This window comes from Euleptes europaea, chromosome 11, assembly GCF_029931775.1.
Source record: "Euleptes europaea isolate rEulEur1 chromosome 11, rEulEur1.hap1, whole genome shotgun sequence".
NCBI classification, from domain to species: domain Eukaryota; kingdom Metazoa; phylum Chordata; class Lepidosauria; order Squamata; family Sphaerodactylidae; genus Euleptes; species Euleptes europaea.
Window position 1 is genome coordinate 43,193,806 of NC_079322.1, and position 25,939 is coordinate 43,219,744.

The 25,939-nt window shown below is 40.2% G+C and overlaps 1 protein-coding gene across 1 annotated transcript in view; it reads left to right on the forward strand.

Annotated features, from left to right (window-relative positions):
- The window catches only part of RAPGEF5 (Rap guanine nucleotide exchange factor 5), a 141,698-nt gene that overhangs the window by 76,040 nt on the left and 39,719 nt on the right, over positions 1–25,939 (forward strand). The window contains exons 11-13 of the mRNA XM_056857527.1: positions 341–429; positions 24,189–24,267; positions 25,240–25,384. Coding sequence (XP_056713505.1) covers positions 341–429; positions 24,189–24,267; positions 25,240–25,384 — 313 coding nt within the window. The remainder of the gene's footprint in view (positions 1–340; positions 430–24,188; positions 24,268–25,239; positions 25,385–25,939) is intronic.

Below are 25,939 nucleotides of genomic sequence, written 5' to 3' on the forward strand. Positions count from 1 at the left end.
TGCTCAGACGCAGCCACACGCACACAAGCTGACTGCAGCGCTCTCGGCGGCCAGATGAACTCAGCTACGGGCAACAGGACTGAGATGGCAAGAGACATCAGCCTGTAAGGGGATGCCTTTGTTACTTGCCCTACATTATGGGAAGTTCCAGGCTGAGGATCTTTGACCCCCATGTAGAGAGGAAGGATTCTGCCTTGCTTCTAGGCAGGGAGCTGCCTTTGCCCACGTTTGATGTGCCTTATTTTAAATATATTGATGAAGAAGATGAGGAGGATGAATGGAGCAGCCGCTCTCAGTCTTCAACAGAGGATGACTCTGTGGACTCTCTGCTTTCTGACAGATATGTGGTAGTATCTGGGACACCAGAGAAGATTTTGGAGCACCTCCTGAATGACTTACACCTGGAAGAAGTACAGGACAAAGAGACAGGTAATTTACAATTGCACCCTCTCCTGAAAAGCAGCCTTGTGTCCAATATGTTATGGTAGTTTGCCAGTTACTGGGCAATTACTGAATAGTGTAACATTTGCTGCCAGCATTTTGAACAGCATCTATTTAAAGTGATTTGCCGTGCTGCATTTAAATGTATTATTGTTGCTATTGCATTTACATCAATGTTTAATAATATAGTTCATCTATATTTGACAAAAGTGGATCAAAGGAAGAGGGAGAGGGGTTTGCTTTTGTTCCCCCACTAACATTTTCAACAGCTCATTTTATGCTGTAATATATCAAAATACAAAGAAATGAAGAAGGGGGTGTGATAAGGTGACATGCAGGAGGTTGTAAACTGGGGTTGTATGTCAGCAATACATGCTGGGCATGTATGTCAGCAATTACTGCAAATACTCTGCAGCTACTTATTCAGTACCAACTTCTGCCTCTTTTTCTAATTAATTGCTTACCTATTGCATCCTCAGCACATGTTTCTACTGTCAAGAATACAATACTAATTAGCCTTCCCCTAGACTGTGATTCTCTGTAGCCCGAAGCTATTATTACATCGATCAGGTTATTTAGTATGCATACATAGCAGTATACTTTCTATTTATAAATTCAATTCCCCACCCCCATCAGAGTACCTGGGCATTGATAAAAATTTGACAGTGGCTTATTAAATAGCCACCTTTGTTAGGCAGCACAAGATGTAATAATGTAACCTTCTGTAGTACTGATGTGCCTTTAAACCAGGGATTGTAATTTTGTTTCAGCCTGAAGCAATTACTGTATTGATCAAGCTGCTTGACATGCAGGTTATTTTTTCAGCTTGAGCTCCTGGCTTTAATGTACACTTTGCTGTCACAATGCTTCTCTGGTAGTTCATCAGGATCACCTGCAATTTATTTACAGTTTTATTAATGCAGTTTTGCGGCTAACCTTCAGAGTTTTCAGCATAATGGCAGAAAGGCTGTGAAACGTAGCAGGAATAGAGTTGGTATTTCTTTTTATTGTTCTCAGTGGAACTACAATGCACACGCTTAGTGCTCTTTTCCAAATGAGATTACTAAAAATAAACACATTTGCAAGGATTAAGAGGATTAAAGCATAAATAACATCTGTGAATTCCTGTAGGACACTTGTATCAGGTTTGGTGGCCTCAAGTAGGTAGAATATTGCTGGGTATAAAATAAAGCATTTGTTTTTAAATCTACAGTGTAGTTTTCCTGCAGAATAAACCCAAAAAGAAAGGCCAAATGTCTGACTATTGTGCTGTCCACTGAGCTGTTCTCTGTTCCTAAGGATCAATATTTTGTGTAGAGGAAGCACTGCTGTCTGATTTGCTGAGTTAGCATATAATAATGATGTGGATATTTTCACTAGAGTTAAATTAAAGATGGTATAACAGACAGTTCATGCCAGGATACTCTTGGTGAGGCTGTGTAAATTCCCGTGAGGTAGGGGGAATTCCTGTCTGAATTTTTGTTTGGTTAACTTGTCCTGAAGGCTGCTGTCAGCTTTATGCATGCACAGAACAGTAATGCAGTAAATTATTCTTTGCTGCTTTTAAACTCCTAGAGGAGTCCTTAGCTAATATTGAAGTGCTCAGTAGCTCTTATTTGATTCCATTCTCTCCGATCCAGCTGCTCATTAACATTTCAGTGTTCCAGACTATAGGTGAATAATGGCCATGTGAACCTGACTGGCTGAGATAATAAATTTTGTAGCTGGATGATTCCCCTCTGTCTTTCTGCTCTTGTCACACCCTCTTGAAGCTGATAGTCTCTCCTGCGGTGTGCACAGTTTTATTTCTAAGTACAATAAAAGGACTGCAAGTTTATTTTTTAATTTGTTTTGTTGAACAGAAGTAACCCAAAGTAAATAACTATGACTATAAAATTTGTCCATACTCTTAGGTATGTTTTTAGTAAAATAATGTAAAATTTTTTTCATGTGAGTTGACTGGAGATGTTTTCAGATATTAGGTTTTAGATATAAAAATAACAAGGTGAAATACAAAACATTGCAGAAGATATTTTGGTGGGGTGATACTAGTGGTGGTATTTTGAATACTATCTGATCAGACCTCACTGCAGTCACTTGTATTATTTCTGGAACCTGAACATTTCCTTCAGTAGGATTGAGAGATCTAGAAAGCTCTTGAGCAAGTATAAGCCCCTCCAAAGTCATATGGGGGGGATACAGGGAGGCTTTGTATAGAGAAAATAGGTAAATAGCTATCTGGATGCAAACAAGTCACTGAAAAGTGGGGTGCATCCTGTTTAAAAGTCCTGGGGTTCTTGATTTCTCCAATAATTCTTGCCCTCAGCTAGGCCAGAACTCTCACCTTTTGTGGAACTGCCCGTGTTCTCACTTTCTGCATGAGTAGCAGTGCTGGGTGCATGATGATTTGATTACATGGAACTGTTTCTCCCTGGATAGTTTCCTTGAGTTTCCACAGCTCCAGGAGCTTTTCTTGTTGTCCTCTGACTCTCTTTGGGAGCCAATTAATAGTTCTGTTCATTCTCTCATTGCTTTGCCCACCTTGGAACTTGCCAGGTTTTGTTTCATGTGAACATAGTCAAACCAGGGACATACTAATTTCAGTAAATTGAAGCTAGAGCTGTGGCACTTATTTCTCTTTGTGGGCTGTGGGAGGTAGGCTCTAACTAGACACTTATTTTTATGTGTATTTACAGGGAGCATAGTTTGTTCTGTACCCAGAGTCTGCACATCATCTGTTAGGTGCATTAATACTTTGCAAAACCTGATAAGTTCATAAGAAGGATACAAATGAAGCTACCTTACCCTGGTTCAAACCTTTGGTCTGTGTAGCTCACTATTGTCTACTTGGACTTGTAGTGACTAATTGTGTGTGTGTTAAGTGCTGTCAAGTCGTTTCCAACTCATGGCGACCCTATGAATCAATGTCCTCCAAAATGTCCTATCCTTAATAGCCTTGCTCAGATCTTGCAAATTGAGGGCCATGGCCATCTCTTGTTGGGTCTTCCTCTTTTCCTGCTGCCTTCAACTTTTCCTAGCATGATTGACTTTTCCAGTGACTCTTGTCTTCTCATATTATGTCCAAAGTACAACAGCCTCAGTTTAGTCATTTTAGCTTCTAGGGTCAGTTCAGGCTTGATTTGTTCTAAAACCCACTGATTTGTTTTTTTTTTTTTTTGGCGGTCCAGGGTATCCGTAACATTCTCCTCCAACGCCACATTTCAAAGGAATCTACTTTCTTCCTATCAGCTTTCTTCATTGTCCAGCTCTCACACCCCCTAATTAGTGACTAATTAGGGTCAATGATACATTCACTGTTACTCTGACCAAAAATATTATTTCCCTCATTTTCTGTTAATGAGACCGGACCACTGATACCTGCAGGTTCATAGACAATCACCAATGGAAATAAATGTGGAGCAGGACTACTATGTTGCATTTTAATAATATGGTTCCATTTTTGTTAGTCACATGTGGTCCTTTATACATAGCTCAGAGGAAAGATATTTGCATTCAGTGTTCTAGAGGAAGATCAGAATGTCATTCTTCAGCAAAACATACTTTGCCAGGCACTGGAATCATCTACTGTAACCTTACATAGTCCCCATTTCCTTCACTTCTCTGTTTGATGTAGTTTCTAACCTAAAGTGTTTTGGCTGTGATCTGATCAAGTCACTTTCCCTCCACCCTGGACTGAATTATTCCCATGTCCTTCATTGTTCCAAATGCCAAGTTCTGTTTTCTTTTCATACAGGCTGACAGAAGGTTGTGTCTTCATATTTATCTTCTCTAGTGCTTTTACTGTTAAAAACATTCAATTCTTTATACTCTCCTATAGATACTTCTGATTAAGTACTTGAGTTCTGTTTGGTTAATGATGTTTGGATATTTTCTATTAGAACATGAAAGAGTAAGGAGCTGCTTTATATGAATTCTTATAATTCAATGGTTTATTTATCTCAGTATTGTCTATTGTCCAGCAGCTAGCCACCTTCTCTTGCAGAAGTCTTCTCTGGGCCTGCTTATGGAGATGCCAGGTGCTAACCCTATAGTACCATCATATATGGAGGTGGGTAGGTTCCTTGTTTCCTTGGATAAAGGGAAGGCAAAGAATGCCCATCTCTGCAGTAAAAAAACATGACCAAAGATTGACACTAATAACATACCAAGGAAAGAATGTACCATGCTGCCTGGCTCTGTAGGCTGAATGGGCAGAATCTGGGGTCATCATGCCCTCAGGATATCTTTGCTTCCAGCAGGGTCATCTGCAGGACCTGAGATCAGTGAAAAGAAGCAGAAGGTTTCTTGCACTCTACTTCCCTGTTCCTACTTTAGCCAGGTCTCGCCCATGCACCTCTAGGTAGAGACCTGGCTTTCCCTCCCTGGCCCCTTTTCTACCTGTCCTGAAAAGGCTCTCCTGAGGGGAGGGTAACCCTGGGCTCTTCCAATCCCCCTTCATGCAAGGTAGGGTCTTCCCGATTGGCAAGATCCCCAGCCAATGAGGTGCTGTACAGGAGGTCCCCACCTGTCCCTCATTAGAGCTTGGTGAGCTCAAGAAAGGCAGGGCCATCCCATCTGAGCTCCTCCCTCCCTTTGCATCCCTTGCCTCCAGTTCTGGGGCTGGCCTGTCCTATTCTGGTCCAGCCCTGCCGTGAATTGCCGGCTGCCTGCACCCATCTGATCCTGCCCCAGGTTGTCCTGTTGTTCCTACTGCCTTGGGCCACCACACCATCCTCTCTCGCAGCTTTGGGGCTGTCCCTTCCTTGGCCTCCCTTGCCATCCTCCCTGCAGCTGCTGGCCATTTTGCTGTGTTTACTCATGGCCTTGGACCCAGTAAGTGCAGAGCCACCCCTGGACACATGCTCACACCACACTGAAACACTAGTTTGTACATATGGAAGTTTTGGCTTTGAAACTTTGTAAAAAGCTTTCCTCCCTTAACCTTCTTCTTATCTCTTGTCTAGGTAGTCAATTTCTGCTCCGTATTCCCATGGGGAACACTTCCTACAAGATGTACATTTATGTAGAGAACACTTTGTGCAGGACACAAGGGTTAGGCTACTGTAATGAATGGATACGTTTTGCTCTTGGTAAATGCTTCTTCAGGCAGACTGATTTTTTTTTTTTTAAACCCATAAGAACTTAGACAGATTACTGTCCTTAAGGTTACATTTTTCTGTGGTTGTGTATGCACCTATTCCCTCTACTCCCATAAATATTTTTAAAACCACATTATAACTTCTTTGCTCATGAACATGCTCCCCCCCACACACACATACTATCCTTTTTTGGGTTTCCGTCCACATTTTCTTCGAGTGTGTTTCCTGAAGGTATGTCCTGTTGGTTTATAGCACAGCAGCATAGCCACTTCAAAAAAAAAATCTGAATAGTCCTGGTGGGTCAGATTGACCATCCATCTAGTCCAGGATACTGTTGTCAGTCCATCACTCCGTGGGAGGCCCACAGCAAGGGCACAGAGGCAAAAGCCTCCCCATGATGCTGTCCCTCCAGCATAATTGGGCAACATGCATGGTGATCTCACTCATCCTCCATAGCTAAAGCCATTAATGGACCTCTCCTTCATGAATTTTTCAAATCCCCTTGTAAATTTTGTGGAAAACGAAGGATTTGCAGTGTGTATGTATGTGGGGGAGGATTCCACACCCCCTTTTTTGCAGCCCTGAAAGGTCATTAGAGGTGACAGTGGGGATGAGACAGTGCCTCTATCCCTACATTTGAAGTGCTGTTCCCCTCCCTGAATTTAGAGGAGTATGGTAAAATTATCAGTCCCCCCCCCCACTGTGTTGCATAAAATGTTTTACTGCTCACTTGCCTTCACAGGTGCAAACTGCTGGTGGAGTAAAAGTCTTGTGTGCTATTGACTCCAAACTCTGTGATGCTAGTACAGGAGGAGGAAAAAGAGGCTAACATGAAGTGCAGAGAGCATGGGGTATGGAAAGACCAGATATCTGTGAGTTGGAGATGCACACTGAGAGAACAGAGTATGAGCTAGCTGTGAGGTGAAGAAAGGAAAGACAAAGTGCCAACCAACGTTGGGAAAATTAACAGAGGGAGTGATCTGAAGAAGCCTGTAATGGCGCAGAGCATGTAGAGAGCAGATGCAATGAAGTGCAGAGAGAAAATGGATTAACAGAAGTTTAATTGAAAAAAGTATGTTTTTTTAATGTAGTGGTGTATCCCTCTTGACAGTAGTCCTAATTATTTCACACCTCTGTTCTAGAAACAAATAAAAAGTGGGTAGAAATTCAAGCTCTGTTGTTGAGAAAAGTTGGAGGAATGATGTATATCACATCTCTGCAACTTCAGTACCCAGTTGTTTTGAAGCCATTCCTCCTCCTTGTCAGACCACCTCCTTAGGCATTCCATTTTCATGCATTCAGGAGTGAAATTGTTGTAACGGTAAGGTAATGCCATGCTCCAAGGTATCTGAACCACTGCTTTTCTAGGGTGTTGCAACTTCACTTCAATTGATAGCTACTGAGCATTTACAATTGGCCCTCCCAGAGAAAAATATGAGCTCTATGTACTAGCAAAATCTCATTTTTCTTACTCCAAGTAACGTATCATTGTTAGAAACGTGGCATTTATGAGTATTAATACTTCTGCCTTGTCCTGTCTATTAAACAGAGTCTTGGCCCACACTTGACACATGAAATATGCCTCGTAATTGAAGCCAGCACTGCAAATGACAGCAAGCCATGTGTGTTGAATATTGCAGGAGTGTGAGAATATATTACATTTTTATCACATTCTTTTCCCAAAGAGATTACAATAGTATATGTGGCTCTTCTCCCTGCACCCATTTTATCATAACAACAGCCCTGCAAGGTATTTGATGCATTTTAGGCCACTTGCAGTACAATCTAAGCAGAGTTACAGCCTTCTAAATCCATTAAAGTGAAAGAGCTTAGAAGGGTAGCAAAGCAGCTTATGGTATTCCCCTTTTTATCTGAACAAAAAGCCTGTGAAGTAGGTTAGGCTAAAAGTATGTGACTGGTCCAAAATCACCCAGTGAGCTTCAATAGCAAGATGAGAATTTGAACCTGGGTCTCCAAGACCATACTTTGAAACTCTAACCGCTATACCACACTGGCTTTCATAGGGTGGCTGCTGTTAAACAGTAGCAAGAAGCCAGGCCTAGTTAAGTCATGCAAATCTGGTGGTATCAAGTCACCCAGAGATTGCTGCCAGGCCTAGGATTGCCAACCTCCAGTCGCCACCTGAAAAATCTTTCTTGTCCATTCACAGTTCCAGTCACCGGATTTAAGTATCCTCAGATCTGGACGCCTTTGCTGTCAGTATATAGATGATACTGAAAGCACTAAATCAGCAGAATGAAATCTTTAGTTTTTAACCAGAACACAACCCAGTTACTGTATTCATTTTACTCATTCATTACAGTGTTTCCAGTGTAGTTTAGGCTCAAAGGTTTTTTAGTACAAAGATTTTCTTGTTTGATCCAATGTTTTCTGTGGAATACAAAAGAGCATATTCATTGCCCTCCCACAGCATGTGAAGGATGGCAGAACAGCGCTCCTTTGCAATATGTGCATGAACATCGTAAATTAAAGCTTCCAAGCACCCTTTCTCTCTCATCCTCCCACCCCCAGACAAATTCTAGCCACACAACCTTTTAATAACCCACCAGAATTCTACTGTATTAGTAGACCATGTTATGGATTGGGCTTTTCAGTACCACTCTACAGATAATGAAGAATTTCTCTTTGATAGTATTAGCCCTATTCTGAAATTTGCTTTGCTAGCCAATGAGTACTTAAGATGGGGCATAGTGGCTTCTGTGCCAGCTTGCTGCTGAGATTCCCTCCCCATCCTTCCAGGAAGCAAATGCTTAAGAACTGAGTATGTTTATAAGCTGCCAGTCTTTGCTTGAAAATGTGTAACATTGCTCCTTTAGAAATCCTGAGAGAGAAAGAGAGGCGCATAGATCTTTAATTAAAAGTTAATGACGTATAAATTGATTTAGGAAAAATCACATGAACATTACAGGATTAAAGAGCCTTTATTGCTTTTCATTTTAAACATTTTCATGGCATGTATTACCATACTACTTTTATTTGTCTGTTAAGATCCTGTCAGTGTGATTTCATGTTGCCTTTCCTAATTTTTTTCTCTTTATACTCCACCTTCTCTCTATCCTATTAGCCTAGCCTGTCCCCTCCCCTTTTAGGTTTTTGATTAGAGAACTTACAAACTGGTTTGAACAGAAGTGTATGTGTATGATTTGTCGAAACTTTTGTTGTAAGCTATACTGTGAAAGCAGCAATAACTTATGCAGAGAGGGCAGGCAAAAATTGTGCATCTTGAAAGTTGTGAAAAACTTTCTAATTTTCATGCTGCCTTTTCTTGAGGTTTACAGTTATCCACAAGGTCCTTTTTCCAATTGTTCAGGGGTATGATAACTAAATACATGATGCTGACATTGGAGTTTATTGATGATAGCTAATTAAAGGCTATGGAAAGGCATGGAGTTTGCAGGTACTTGAATAAGGAAACCCTTAAAGTTTTATTGGCATTTATTCATCTTCTTGGCATTCTCAAAGATAATAATGTCCAAATAAAATATCTTCCTTTGTGCACATGGTCATAATAGGAGCCTTGCTGGACCAAACCAAGTGTTCAACTAAGTTAGTGTCCCCATACATGTTAAGCTCACAAGTAGGTGGCATTTGTCCTATCCCCTGGCACCTGGAACTATAGTTCAATGTTCTGGTCCTCCAGAACAACATTCAACTATGTCTTTAGATGTCATAACTGGCAATTTGAATTCTTTTGTTTGACATAGACACATGGTGAGCTTCTACATATTTCTATAGCCCCAGAACACATTAAACTATGGTTCAGGTTTTGAGAGAATTCCTTTCACACTCATTCCCTTTCCTTTGTGAATTCTGTCTTCTCATCTTTACTGTGCTTCAACTTTATTCTGGCTCTGTCTGTCCTTGGTTCAAAACGCCAGAATCCTTGTGAGCATTACAAACAGGGTTACTAATGGTCAAACGTCAAACCACATTGGCACAGAGGGGAACAGGGAATTTGCAAGTAATGGGAGAAACACGCATGAGTGTGTCTACAAATTCCTACATTTTGTTTCCCTTTTAGATGGACTTTACTCTTTCTTTATAGAAGCAAGGGAAGGCAAGGGGCTGGTGTTAGATAGTAATTCAGAACATGAACAGTGAGATGGATTTTTCCGTGTGCCACACCTGGGTAGGTTGCTGTTATAGATGAAGGTGGAGCTGCTTTTTACCTTGCAGGAGAGAATATCTATTATTTTACAATACAAACAGCCCACTACCATTGGGGGAGCAAACCATAAGGCTTTTAGAATATTGTTTATGTCGGCTGAGAAATGAATGTGTGTGCTTTGCATACATTAAAAGCCAGAAAATATTTGAAATGTGAGGGAATGCTAGAAAGGCATCTTACTTCATCAAGAATACCATGTGCCATACTTAATAAGTCTTCATTTAAACTAAACAGACAGGCAGCCATTCTAAGTACACAAGGTGCAGTTCAGCTACAAAACTGAGTTCATGCCCCTTTAAAGATAGACATATAATTTAGCCAGTACCAAAAAAGGAGCGGTTTCATGAAGGTGTAGCATTAATCCATGGCATGGAACAGATGGCTGGTAGGAACAATGAAGGCTGCACAATGGATCCTTGTGTGGCATTAGTGTGCTTTTGCTCTGTCTTTGGCAATTGTTCTCAATAGCCTTTAGGCTACTAAAATACAAACAGCGTGTATCATGCTTGGTTTGTATCTATCTGTCATCTTTAAATAGTACAAGCAAAGATTTATTGTTCCTATTTATTTTAGTGTCATTATGAGGCTTTAACTCCAGCCTTGCTGTTTGAAGTTGTCATGGCTTTCTTATGTGAAAGGAAATCTTATTACTGTCAAAGGCAGAGAAATGCAATGAGTGGAAGATTCCTTTTAATTGTATATTAGCATATACTATTTGCATTTGTTTGCCACACTGTTTCATTTTCTCAATAATAATTACGCATGTAATACCTTCATTCATGTTACAAGGCCTAAAGAGATTTAATTCCAGATATACATAACCCAGAAAAAAATGAGTTGCTTATTGTTTTATGCATAGACAACATCTGGGCTACTAATGAAAAAACTATCCGTAGCAGGTTTATGTGAAAGTAAATCCCCATTTTATTTAATAGGGCTTACTCCTGGTTGCAGCATTTATGTGTGAAATGATTATTGAGGCAACGATAATATATAATTTCCCCTGCCCTATTCCTAAAACAGTTTTTATTTTTATGTGGTACAGGTTGTAATGTTGGCTGTTTCTGGGTTATGTGGGATATTGGAAAGAAACTATACATGTGATGTTTGCAGTGCAAAGCACTTGGCATTTAAACTGAATGTCATACTATTATTCCTGAGGCCACTACACTCTTTGCATCTGCAGGGGTAACTTGCTTAGGATGAAGGCTCATGTTTATAAATTGTTGGGTGCTTGTGAAGGCTCACGGGGAGAGGAGGTTGATTAATGGTTATGAAATTCCTCTATTTCTAGTACAATAGTGTGACATTTTTGTGCTCCAGGCTACATGAATAGCATCCTGCACTCCTAGCTTTTAATCCAGCAATATAGCACTGTAACTCAGTTGCCTGGACTACTGGGATTCAGGAATGAATGAACGGAAGTTGTTCACCTAGCCTAGTGGTAAAAGATAGGGAAGGGGATTTTTTTTTAATTGTCTTGTATATGAAAGTTCGGGTAGGGAAAATTGGGATTGGGGAATGCTTCTGTGTGGTATGACCCAAGTTTTACCTCTCACTCTCAAGATGTTGGGGGCTCTGCCCCCTTTCTATCTTAAAGAGCAATTGAAGAAGAAGAGTTGGTTTTTAGACTCAAATTTTCTCTACCTTTAAGGAGTCTCAAACTGGCTTACAATCATCTTCCCTTCTTTTCCCACAACAGGCTCCTTGTGAGGTAGGTGGGGCTGAGAGAGCTCAGAGAGAACTGTGACTAGCCTAAGGTCACCCAGCATACTTAATGTGTACAATTGGGGAAACCAACCTGGTTCACCAGATTAGAGTCTGCTGCTCATGTGGAGGAGTGGGGAATCAAACCCAGTTCTCCAGTATAGAGTCCACTGCTCCTAACCACTACACCACGCTGGGTATAGTTAATCAGTTTTGAAGAAAGTGCTTTCCCTACAATTCTAATTAATCCTCCTCTCACTAGGACTAATTTTATCTTCCAAGTGCTCAGAGCTGTTAAAAATTTATATCATTCTGAATTGACAGGAGAGGGAGGGGATTAGGGTAATGAAAAAAGGCACAACTAACAATACACATCCTCTGACCCTAACTTCTCCCTCAAGGATACTGCAAGCTTCTAGGGGCTTGAGGACTCCAATTTCTCCTCCCCCCTCTTTTTTGACTGACATTCAACTGCCCTCCATTTTCAATAGTTCATAGAACACAATTAGAGTTGCCAACCTGCAGGTACTAGCTGGAGATTCTATTACAACTGATCTCCAGCCGATAGAGATCAGTTCACCTGGAGAAAATGATTGCTTTGGCAATTGGATTCTATGGCATTGAAGTCCCTCCCCTCCCCTCCCCAAACCCCATCCTCCTCAGGCTCCACCCCAAAAATCTCCAGGTATTTCCCAACCCAGAGCTGACAACCCTAAACGCATTGAGCATGGGCCATTGGTTGGTGACTGGATTCTTCTTATATAAATTTACTAATATTTTTCTGCTTGAGAGTTCCTGAGATGAATATGTAGAAACCCATACCTCATTTTTGAGTGGAGTGTTTCATGGCCTTACTGATACTAACAAGTTTGTTAGTTATTGGTGTGATAATGACAGTTTTCTCTTTGTGTGATGGGCACTGAAATACTGTGGTTTGTAGATAGACATGTCAAGATGATTTGAGGAGGTAGTTGTAGGAGAAATCCCTGTTTTACAGAGGACCTGATCTCCCTTCCACTGGGTCCTTATCTTGGCAGGCCTCAGAATCTGATGGTCAATTGTGTAGTAATGATAACTTCTTGGTTCTGATAGACATCCTCCTCTGAAAAGAACATTAGTTAAAAGCAGTTGGTTTTGTTTTGTGCTTTCAGGATGTACAGTCCAGATTTGTTTAGCTAACAACTGCTACATGTGCTGCCTGACAAGACCTTCTTACTGTGACAGTTTCAAAATCAACTTTGTGGAAAGAACAGTTTTAAGATGTAGGGAAGCCTGTGTGGGCACATGCATAGCAGTCACTCAGAGAGAAGCCCAGTATGCCAGACACATAAAGGGGCCCTTGGCTACTTTCTGTGGCCTAATCCTATTTTACGATTTTTCTGGGAATGGTGCTGGTTTAACCATTCTTGTTCAACATATACATTAGTAAAGAATCAGAACCCGTTGTGCCTTTTCATGAGTTATTTAATGATATCCCGTAGACAGCGTTTCCCAACCTGTGGGTCATGAAACCTCAAAGGGAATCCGAGGCTTTTGCAGTTTTATTGATTTGTGTATGCTCTCTTTTTTTAAGTGAGTCACTATACCAAATAAATTTGTCCTTGTGGATCATCATACCAGAAAGGTGGTGAACAACTAATCTAGAAGAAATGGGCCATCTCTACAAGTCCCTGAATAATCAATGGATGGCCAAGAACTCTTGGTTTAAAGAAACAAGTTCCAGCTTTTAGAAGCTTTTGAAAACATGAGTAAAAGATGTAGCCATGTGAAGAAGTTCCAAGTGGCGTCAGCTCTCAGACCTTAGGTCTGTTACTTATTGTATGGCTTTTAAAGACAGTAAAGAATTGGATTGTTTCAAAGTCTGTAATGCTTTCTCCTCTAAAACAAACTGTTGTCTCTATAGAGAGGCCATTCACTTTGCATCACCTGGGGAAAAGTTTGAAGAACCAAGTTGTTAGCTCGAGGGCTGCAAGTTGTTTAATCATCTGACGTGAGGAATTACTGTGCTGGTATATGGACCCTGATGTTTCCATCCCTATGCCACATAATCTCATGCAACTCAGCAATGTTTTCCAAGTATTTAATTATCTTATGGTTGTTCGTGACAATTAATTTGTGGAATATATCACAACTTTTTAAAATTTGAAGATAATTACCAAGTATGAATATTGTAGATGAAGTATGTTCTTTGATGTTGCCATGTGTGGCAATCCAGCAGCAGCACTGGGTCAAAAATTGTAGTGTCAGAACTGATCCCTCATAAATCTCTGTGGATAGGATAGGCTTCTGTATGATGGCCAGTTACCAGTCTCTCCTCCCCTCAGTGGCAGCAACAAGCAACTGAGGGAGGGCCTCTTGGTGACCTGGTCTCTCTCCCAATACTCACTGAGTGCATCTGCTCCTTGCACTGCTACTGGTGGATGCCACAAAATATGGGCGGAGAGATAGTAGCAGTAAAGGTTTCAGCTTCAGCTAAACTGTCTGACCCTGTTTTCAGGCTTCAAAGTAATTCCAGACCGAAATCGAATATGCAGATAACTTCAGTATACCCTGGCATACTTCATGCATTGCAATATAATTTTGGGTAGCACAGGCTAAATATAAGAACTTGGTACCCTAATGCTTAAAATAAATGACCTGCTTTTTCTTTGTGTATAGATTGCATCCGTTGTTTAAAAGGTGTAGCTGAATAATTACATTAATGCATTATAAGCACACTACACATTGGCATTCTTTTATCATTAATCTTTTTCTTTCAATGTAATTTCCCTTTTTATTTAATGTTGTGCCTATGTTGGCATAGCATTTTTTTTCCATATTACCATCCGCTGTTTATTTTATGGCTTTCATCCTATAGAAAAGCTCTACATATTCAAATTATAATAGTGCATGCTATAAATCAAGATTTAACTGACTATGTAGTGTTGCTGTAAGTCAGAAGTGAATTGGCTGCACTTAACACACACACACATTGTAGAACTGATGTGGATTCAGAGTATGACTTCATTTCCAAGGAAAGCTGATTATCATGAACTACCTTTCCACAAAATATAATGATGCAATAATGGTAGTTTTATATCATCTGTCACCAACCCAAGTGGTCTTAAAATAAGGATGAACAGCAATTGTTGTTTGACAGTGGAAATTACTTTTTTTTGTAATTCAAATTGTTGTAGCTGAAAAGGAATGTAAAAGCATGCAAAAGGCCTCAACATAATGAGAAATATCTAGGCATGGATGGATGGCATTACTCAATGTAAATTCAATAACAGCCTTTTAACTACTTTTAAGAGATTCTCCACAACCTTTCATTTTTTTTATGCTGGTCTATTTACTGTGAGAGCCTCATGGCGCAGAGTGGTAAGCTGCAGTACTGCAGTCCAAGCTCTGCTCATGACCTGAGTTCGATCCCGATGGAAGTCGGTTTCAGGTAGCCGGCTCAAAGTTGACTCAGCCTTCCATCCTTCTGAGGTCGGTCAAATGAGTACCCAGCTTGCTGGGGGTAAAGGGAAGATGACGGGGGAAGGCACTGGCAAACCACCCCTTAAAACAAAGTCTGCCTAGGAAACATCGGGATGTGACATCACCCCATGGGTCAGGAATGATCCAGTGCTTGCACAGGGGACCTTTACCTTTATTTACTGTGAAAGTATGGTTGGCGCAATGGGAATTCTGTTCAGAAGCCAGTTACCTTGCCCTCAGCTTCCAATCCATCACACATGAGCTGAAAATAAGGATAACAACTACAATTGAATCCTTGATTTTCTCTATTCCCAAATCTCCTTATCTGTTTTTTCCCCCTTGGCAGCCTCTAAGAGTCTATTCCTAGCCCACATTCTTTTGGTTAGTACTTCTGACAGGGAAGAGAGCCAGGAAGTGTGAAGGGAACTAGAGCACAGACTCCACAATCACTGTGGACACCAAGGATTAATATTTCACTCTGGCTCTCTTTTCTCAACTGATTTTCCCCCCTTCTCCTTTTTCTCATCTTTGCTCCTTTAAAATTAGGTAGAAGGAGAAAGGTAAAGGAAATAGGCTTGGAACACAAGACTGATTAGACTAAACTGCCCATTCGTGCCTAGCATTGATGACTAGGGTTGCCAACTGCCAGGTAATAGCAGGAGATCTCCTGCTAATACAACTGATCTCCAGCCGATAGAGATCAGATCACCTGGAGAAAAATGGCTACTCTGGCAATTGAACTGTATGGCATTGAAGTCCCCTCCCCAAACCCTGCCCTCCTGATTTTCTTCTTCATTTCCATCATTTTTCAGAATTAGATGGTGAAAAAAGGGCAGCAAACCCTGTTGTGTGTGGCTGATCTGCGACCCCAACCGTAGAAGTGATTGCTTTCTTTTTTCATCTCCTAACAATATTGATAAATTGTAGGAGATATCACTGTAGTGCTATTTTCCTCCTCTAGCTGTGAACTGGGACCTAAGTAAAGAGCTTGGTTAAGACATAAATGGAATCTTGTGATAAATGATGTTCCTGTGTATTTCTCCACATAAGGGTCATAGGAGATTACAGGTCCTTAAACTTCTGTATGCTGAGCCCTGGGGTTTTTTTTATGTGGAAGCTGTCACGTGACTACTGAACTTCCATGCCATGACTCTTTAATTCTATCACAATCCATCATAAAGGATAAAAGCTGCAACTGAAAGATGTATACATAGTTTTTCCCTCTCAATGAAACATACCTCAAATCTGCCATGAATAAAAGCGATCCCAGGACAATTCCTCAAGATATGCCTAAGACATTAAATAAATCTTGTTTTTATTTTGCACTACACACAGAGTCAGAATGACATACTCCCGTGAAAGTGTCCATCTAACCCAATACTTCCTTCTCAGGCACCAGCTCTCTAGAACGGGCCTTTCTTAGTGATACTATCTGAGTGCAATTATCTTTTTAGTAACCATGCTTATTCTGCAACCTTGCAGTTCCATCCAGAATTATTTGTTTCAGGTCCTTGACAAAGGCAGTGAAAGTTAAAAATACCACTCCAGTGGCACAGTTGTGTCGAGGGCCTTCTGCTGCAGATTCCCCTCACCCTACTGCTTTTCCCTGTGCTAAGTTCCAGATACTTGTTTAACCTTGCAAACATTCTTCAGGAATTTCGGGGGAAGGGCAGTGGGCCATAGCAACTTGGGAGGCTAAGGAATCCTGGTCATATTTGATCAAATCAGGGTGCATACTTAAGCTTCCTGTGTCTGCCATACTTTGTTCATGCAACTTCATATAGCTGAATAAATCCTTTGCAATGCTCAAATTGGTAGTGAATCTTGTTTTCCCTTGTGAAAGATCTGCTAGCAAAATGTTTATATGTATGTTTCAAATACTTTATACATCTACTTATACTATAATGTTCTATAGACTGTTTGCTATTTTAGCTTTCTTGTCTCTGCTTAAGAAATATATTAAGGGGAAAGTATTCAGTATTTGAAACTTACACATGCTATTAGTGTGTGCATGTGGATGGATACCAGGTCACCAAGCTTTAGGAACTATCATCTAATAACTCCCTCTGCTGCCAGAAACAAGATGGAAGAAATGTATGATTTCTACATAGGTGCTCACAGTAAGAATTGTAGCCTTTAATGTAAAGTTGCTTCCCTTCATGTCCAGTTCTACTATAAAGCCTAGGATGGTTTTATATCATAGAATTAAAACAACTTTGTGTGTTCATATATGAACAAAGTACATAGATCCAGAGGATTTTAACAAGGTACTAATTAGCCAATCTATTTCATCTTAACTCAATTATGGTAATCTGCCCCGATTGTGAAACAGAATGCCTCTGTAGAAGCTGGGAACCTTTAGTTGGGGCAGGGAATTGCAGCCAGTCTGCCTTTTGTGTTCCTGGTGCCCCAGTATAAGGGTTGAACCCCAGGATATTAGATCCAGGCATTTTATTTGGGGGCTGAATGTATCACTGGACAATTTTTAGCTATTAATTGGCATACTGGTAGATCACTTTGATCCAGGAAAGCCCCTGTTCTTGCTCAGCTGCCTTACCCTCCTTTTGTTTTCAAAGCTAAAATATCCCAAGCTCTTCCAGTGTCTACTCATAATATTGGTGGTTCATTCTAATGCTGCTACTTTGAGAGTCTTTGAATTCAGCCACTAACTGTGCTTGTAATTGATGTTTTGAAATGTTTTAATAACATTTTGAGAGTTTTAAAAATATTAGTTATTTAAATGGGTTTTTCTGCTATCTGTGCTGTGTTTATCAATACACCATGGAGTAATTTTGGACTGCCTGTAGACAGAGAAGCAGATAATGTTTTACAGATAAATAACTTCATTCCCACTTGTTCCTTTCCCTAGAAGTCATATTTTGCCACCCTTCTTTCCTTACAACTCTCTTCTCTCCCCCAAAGACAACTTATTGCAGTCACTTCTCTCATACCAGGGTTGCAGCCTACCCTGTAGCTTGTCCTTCCTATTAAACCCATGTTTTAGTTTCTGTCTCCTTAAATAAGGTAAACAATAAAGCCTATAGGTGTGTCCTATTTACGGTTGCCAACTACCAGTTAATAGCTGGACATCTCCTGCTATTTCAACTGATCTCCATCCGATAGAGATCAGTTTGCCTGGAGAAAATGGCTGCTTTGGCAATTGGACTCTATGGCATTGAAGTCCCTTCCCTCCTCAAACCCCATCCTCCTCAGGCTCCACCCCAAAAACCTCCCGCCAGTGGCAAAGAGGGACCTGACAACCCTAGCCTTATTTTTTAAAATTTTATTATAAATATACAAAATAAACATCTACCACCTATATATTATTACATATTGCTACAAGTTGTTACAAGGGGACCATCTACTTAATACCGCACAATACAATACTTTTGCATTACTTTTTTTTTTTTTTTTTTTTACAAAAAAAGTTTATTTACATACATTCTTCCAATCAAAATCACCCTACTTTCATTACTATTTGATTTCTTTTTCTAGGTCTGTTTTCAACTTTCTCAACATTATTTGATACCGAGGAAATGTTTCTAACAGTGCTTAGCCAGAACTTAGGTGTCAGCTCCTTTTTGAGTTCTGCTTCCTTTTTGTTTCAGTGGACTGTATAACCATTTCTGCATTGTGGTTAGTGACTTGTTCAGACCATGTGCTCTTGATGTTTCATTGATGAAACTTTTAATCTGTAAATATTGCAATCTTGTACAAGCAGATATACCCACTATATGCAAAATATTCCCATGTCCACTTTTTCCCACGGAAGTTAGTGGATCTTAACATTACAGCTTTTCCCCATTTTGCAGAATCTCCTAGAGTACTAGCTGGACCAGACTTTTTATTGCCTGATAATGGGATTAATACAGAGAAATTATCCACTAATTTTTTACACTACTGATCCCAGACCTGACCTATTGGCATCACTTCCTTTAAAAGCCATGCATCTTCCCCATGGTGAAATACATGTGGTCCAGAAGTGGTATCCTAAATGTCACCCTAAAAGTCTTGTAAGAAAAAATTATCTGTGGGGGAAAAAAGCCCCTTCAATCTTGAAGTATCTAGCATGAGCATATGTCCTCACCACCATGTATTCAAATGGTTTCTGTTCCTTTCCTTTATCCCTTAGAAGCTTGTTGACCCATTGATCTTAAGCAGCGTAAATCTAATGTTTGAAGGATATAAGGACTGAAATACATCTTGCCACTGACAATGTAGCCTTGGGATCCATGTCACTTAATAAAAAAGGCATTATGTCAGACACAGAGGCATTAGATTTATATGTTAGAAGGGGAGAGATATAACATGATCGAAGTTCCTCATAAAAGCAGCATTCCAAGAGGGCATGAGCTAATGAATCAATAGAGCTAGAAGAGCAAGGACAGGTCCTGTCTGGGTATGGTATGTTCAAAATTCTGCCCTGCATGACCATAGAGGGGTTAGCATTCAGTCTAGCTAAACAGAAGGCTCTATAAAAATGGTTTCAGTATAGCATTCTAGTAGCCAGCTTGCAAAAGGAGTAAATTTATTACTCCTATGGGAAAGAAGTTGGATTCTTGTAATTGTAAATATATATTTTGCATACTTATTTTAATATACATATACTGTCTGCATAATTATAATTTATTATTTTTCTTGGGTATTAAAATATTAGTTAATGATGACACGTCTGTAAAAGAAAACGGTTCTCCAATATACGAACAAATTTCTAAACAATGTTCTATAATGTTAACCTAAGCTATCAAGTACTTTGAAAATTATTTCTCAAGCAATTTAAACCAATTGAGAAGCCGTTTAGTAAACTACAGTCACCTAATGTTATTACTGCCCCATGTTGCTGAAATGGTGCAATTAGTTGTTATTTATTTTCTGTAATTACATTTATTTACAGCATTACTGCACAGAGTTTATAAATTGTGCTCTTTGTGTATTAGGAAGAGGCTTTATGCCTAGGCTCTTAAAAGTGCACCGTATTTGATGGCGTAATCATGGAATATTCTCAGCTACAGTATGAGAGGACAGTGATATGCAAACAACTGTCTGTCCAGTTGTATTTTTATCACACCCATTCTTCAAGGGGAAGTTTCTTTCAAGCATCCTTGGTTCCCCTCTCTTCCATAGTACCCTTGCAACAACCCAGAGAGGAAAGTTAGGCTGAGAGAAAGTAAGTGGCCCAAGATTGCCCAGTGAGCTTTATGGATAAATAGGGATTTGAACCCAGTTCTCACTGGTCCTAATCAAACACTCAAGCCTCTTTAATCATACTGGCTTGGTATTTATGTGGTACCCCCTTGTAGAGACTCCCTGTAAGTATCTCTTTGCTTCTAGTGAAGCATACAGCTCCAATTCTTTGAAACAATCCAACAAGGAAACAGAAGATCAAAGCAAATAACAGAGCTTAATCAGGTCTAGTATAAGCGCCCTGCAAAGGGGGTGATGCAGAGATAATGCTGACTGGAGTCGGCAAATGATGATACAGTGTCTGGAATGCAGGTTGCTGTCACTGTTGCCACAGATGACCCAGGCCCAGCAATGCATCCAGCATCCTCATCTGAATAGTTTTTTTTTTTAAATCAGGGGGATTTAACCCCCCCAATATATTTCTTTTAAATTTTCAGCTTTTTCTGCAGACCTAGGGGATTTCCCCAAGTCTGCAGAAAACCTGTTGGGGGAGGGGGAGGTCAGGCTTCTCCCTATATGCAGATTTAAGTATCCGCAGAGAGGGGGCAGAGTTGGGAATTAGATATATAGATACCTGTGCTATGCATAAAATGGGAGTATTCATAGATTTTTTTCCCTTTTCTAATAGCATCTTCTTATAATAAAAGTGTCATGCAGTAGCACTATTGTATCAAGAGAGTCAGAGCTAGCTATAAGCGGAATGTGTTTTCTCTGTATCAAAAACTCAGCTGAGAATGTGGGGGTTTCTATTAGTTCCTCGGAGGGTACTTGCAATCCACACTCTAGTTAAGTTCTGAGGTCACTCTTGCTCACTGGAGGGGAACATGCCCTTCCCTTTTAGAATAGTGATTAGGAAATCATGAAAGTTAAACCTCCTGAGGTCTTATTATGCAGTCAATTTCACACATGCATGTAGAGTTCAGTGAAAACTGGGAATGCGCAAATGATGCAGAAATTGGACCCATGGAGTTCCATGGCTCAAAGTGGCTGTTTCCATACAAAGTGTGGACTGGCTTTCAGTTCTTTAAACTAGGAAACTCTGCTTTGAAGTCAGTTAGAATGAAGAAGCTGTCAGAATAAAATGTGCCTAATTAATTATTAAAACAATCTAGCATTGTCTATTTACCAGGCAAAATCTGAAGAGATATAATAAGCAAAATATTTATTAACATATTGAGAATACATCCTGCAAAGGATCTTCAGTACTTGTTTACTTTTGATTATGAAGACAAAAACCTCATGTGTATTGATCATATCAAAGTACGTTCTTCAGTGATATATCTGTTATTGGCTACAAGACTAATACATCCTTAAGCTTAGAGCTGTCAATCTACTAGAGAGAATACTTTTCTATAGGTGCATTACTGTTCATTGTTAGAAGACCTTTAATATTTTCTTCTTTCTAAGATATTCCATATTTGTGAATATTCTGTTACAATGGGCTATTCTTTATCACTATAATGCATTAAAATTGCTTAAGTAAACAAGGTAAGTGTATGGCAGTATTGTGGAAGACATGACATTCAACAGTGCTTCCTGTGATTCTTCCTATCAGAAGGAAAAATAGTTTCACCTTGAAAAACGACTAGCACTGTATTCAATAAATATTACTGCATAAGTTGAATATTTAGAAGTCTAATCTTTGCTTGCTGTTAACTCCACTGATTGGGAGTCAAATTTTTCATCTGTGTTTAGTGGGTACCCTTTATGAGTAGGCAGAGGTATGCTTCAATATCCACGCCGAGACTGGCACAGGATTTTATAGACTCTTTGACTATCTTGGACCTCCAGGAAACTGTGATGGGCCCAACATGTGAAAGAGTACACACACTGGATTTAATTTTTTGCACTGAGCAATTGAAGGAAGGCCTGGTTTCTGGGTTAGAGATTCGACCTAAAACATAGTCTGACCAGGTCCTACTTAATGCCAAGATGAACGTAGCTCTACCACCCTGCATGAGAGGGGGCCTGGTTAAAATGGTCCACCCACAGAGGCTCATGAATCCTACCAGATTCCAGAATGTTCTGAGGGATTTTAGGATCCGAAGAACATGCTCAGCTGAGGCTACAGTGGGAGTGTGGAACACAAAGTTCCTTGAAGCTATCGACAAGGTTGCTCCTCTTCAACCACTACTGCTTCTGGGATGTACATTGCCCCCCAGTTTACCATGGAACTGGGTGACCTAAAGAGGGCTTGGAGATGTCTACAATGATGCTGGCAGCAAATTTATATAGAATCTAATAGATTATGATATAGAGCCCATTGAAAGACCTATGAAGCAGTGGTGACTGCAGCAAAGAAATGTTATTACTCTGCTATTATGGCCTCAGCTAGTTGACAACCATCCTGATTGTTCAAGGTAGCTCAGGAACTGCTGACACCAAAATCTGAGCCTTTATTGTCTCAGGAAGAGACTTGCCAGGTTTTTTGCTGATAAAATATCAGGAATACGCCTTGATCTAGATATCAGTTGTTACCACAGGCACACCATAAGAAAGGCCTGATACATTGTCTGGTCTATTTATGGATTATTTTGGCCCTGTTTCCATGATGGACAAGATCCTGGGATCAATGAAGGCCACTATTTGTACTCTGGATCCTTGCCCGTCTTGGCTGCTAAAATTATGTAAGGACCACATCAAAAAACGATTAGCATCTATTATAGATCAGTCATTAACTTGGGGCACCTTCCCTGGGCCATTCAAATGCGCAGTTATCTGCCCACTACTTTAAAAAACATCTCTACAGCAAAATGATGTGGCTAATTATTGCCTACCTCTAACCTGGTTGAGGAGGAACATGATTGGTATCTTTAAGTATTTGAAAGGCTGTCACTTAGAAAAGGGCAGGGAGCTGTTCCTGTTGGCAGCAGAGGATAGGACTTGCAATAATGGTGGAATTACAGGTGGAGAGGTTCCAACTGGATATTAGGATTTTTTTTTTTTTACAATAAGAGTAGTTCTGCTGTGAAATCGGTGGCCTAGGGAGGTGGTGAGCTCCCCCTCACTGGCAATCTTCAAGCAGTGGCTAGATAAACACTTGTCAAGGATGCTTTAGGCTGATCCCATATTGAGCAGGAGGTTGGACTAGATGGCCTGTATGGCCCCTTCCAACTCTATGATTCTGTAACTGCTGTAGTGCACTGTACATTAGTTTCATCTCCAAATCAATTTGGAAGCTCCAGTTGATGCAGACTGCCATGACTTGGCAATTATCGGGAGTTAGATGGAGCATGCATACGACTCCCATTCTACAGTCACTCCACTGGCTGCCCATCAGTTACCAGGTTCAATTTAAGGCATTGGCTATCACATACAAAGCCCTTCATGCCCTTGGACCCGCATATCTGTGAGACCGCCTCTCCCCCGTGCAGTGCCACGACAGTTTTGCTCATCTGAGCAAGATCTTCTGCAAGTGTCAACCTGCAAAAGGGCAAAATCAACAACTTCCTGTATACGTGCCTTCTCCATTATGGCCCCACCTTTTGGAATGGCCTGCTTGAGGAGGTCAGGAAGGCTCCCACTCTCCTGGCTTTCTGCAAACTATGCAAAACTGAATTATTCAAGAGAGCTTTCCTACACAGGCACTGCAATAAATGATTCACAAAGTTACTTAGGTAAATTGTTAGGGACTGAGTCTATACTACTGTGTTTAACTTACTGAAACTAGGATCCTACTGGGTAATTTTTGCATCATTTAATGTGTCATGTTAATACTTATGCTTTGCTTCAGTTCTCTTTTTAGACTTCTGGTGGTTCTTCAACCCTAATTCCTATCTAAATGCTCATTGAATGTCCCATTCTGTCAATTGTATTGACTCACTCTGTCTAATCTGCCTTGAATCCAAATGAGAAAGGCAGATTATAAATAATGTAATTTTTTTAAAAAAAAATACTTAAGGTTGGCCCATTTAATGCTGAAAGAGTTTGGACGAGCATATAAATCCACACAAATAAGTTTTTGCACCAAAACTAGTCTAGCAAAGGAGATCTGCTGATGCTGATCCTGCTTTTAAAATTGGCATCCATACATGCTTTGGGTGCACTAGCATTTTGACTGCCCCACACAAGGAGTTATCTAACTTTTTTTGGTATATTTTTTACAGAAACTCTCCTGGATGACTTCCTTCTCACATACACGGTCTTCATGACAACAGATGACCTGTGTCAGGCGCTGCTTAGGCAATATCCTTCAAGTGCAAGAGAGAGGAATTCACTGTCTTCACTTCTTGCCTCTTCTTCCTCATTTTTCCTCTTCAGTGCTGATGACAAAATCACTAACATACATGAATGCCATTTTTCTCAGATGTGAATTTGCAGGAGCTCTTTCCAGTTCAGCTGCACTCTATACCTCAATTGCATAAAGAGGCTACTGGATCTTTATTTGATATGGAAGGTGCTTCTGATTTACAGTTGAATGTGGCTGATAACACAACTATTGCTATAAAATATTGCTATAATAGTATAATAGATACTATTGCTATAAAATCCAGCATTATGTTCTGGCATCCCCAGGGATAAGAGGATAGGCTTGGTCTTGAGGATGGATAACTGGTTTTTTCCCCTCTTGAACAAAAATGAAGGTGTCATGTGCCATTCAAAGGAGGAATTTTCTTCCATGCAATGCACAGAGATATGGGATTGCCACTACTTTAGTACTTGTGCAGGAAGCTGACTGGCTGACGGCAAGTGCTGGGCCCAATTGCCCCAAATCATCCTTGCTTCCTTCCCCCTTCCACACAAATGGTCCTTCCAGTTCATGTCTGGGAGCCTGTCCTAGAGAACCAGTGTTGTTCACTGGCCAGGGTATTTTGTACATGTTCACTAACTCTCAGCTGACCTTACCTCAAAGGGTTGTTGTGAGGATAAAAGGGGGTATTGTGAAAGCTGCCCTAAGTTTATTGGAGGAAGGATGGGATACATATAGAAGTACACGGGGGCGGGGGCTTGTTTAAAAAGAAGGTATAAATGTATCTGTACAGGTATGTTCTATCTTAGACTTTAAGCTGCTTAGCTCAGAGAGTGTCACTTTTTTATCTTTCCAGTTAGTAGTAAATATGAATGACAGAGAAGGAGAGAATACCCAAATGAGTCTCTTCTGTTTCTTCTTGAGATTTCATGCCTCTTTGTACTTTTGTTCCTTAACATATACTATACTTATTGTGCTAAAAGCCACCAAGGCAAGGAAGAAATTCTAGATGTTTCCTGCAGAAAACGTAAAGTTTTACATCTGGTGTCTCAGTGGACTTCGCTATACAAAGACTGGTTACATGAAGATGAGAATTTAAAGCAGTTTCTAAAGGTATGTCAAGACAGTGCATTTCTGTGCTCTACGGTAGTTTTATACTTTGTGTGAAAAAATAAAATGTTAGACAAAGGTTGAATGGAATTTTCTAAAACATGGAATTTCTACCATTTTTGCACAAGAAATCACAAAGTTATTAAATGAACATAAAATTTATTAGAGGCACACAGATCCTAGGCCAAACATGACCAAAACCAAGTACGCACTAAAGTAAAACTGGCTAATACTTGACCTAGATTTGTGGCACACTTTCCACAAACGTTGGCCACTACCTGTAATTCAGTAAGTTGTTGCAGTTCATTCTACTTGATCACTCTGTAGTATGACTCTGGCCTAATTATTCATTTGCTGTACCTTAAGTCAAAATGTTCTGAATATCTCTTGGGAGCTGTTGTTACAGAAGAGCTAAACAGAGTTAAGAATGGAATATGTGCTGCTTGCTTGATTGGAATGCATGAGATGAGGTGATGTTATGACTTGATGTTTTATAAATAGATCAGGATTTGTTCATGCATTGGTAGAATTTGTGACACGTGGTTCATCCCTCAAAAT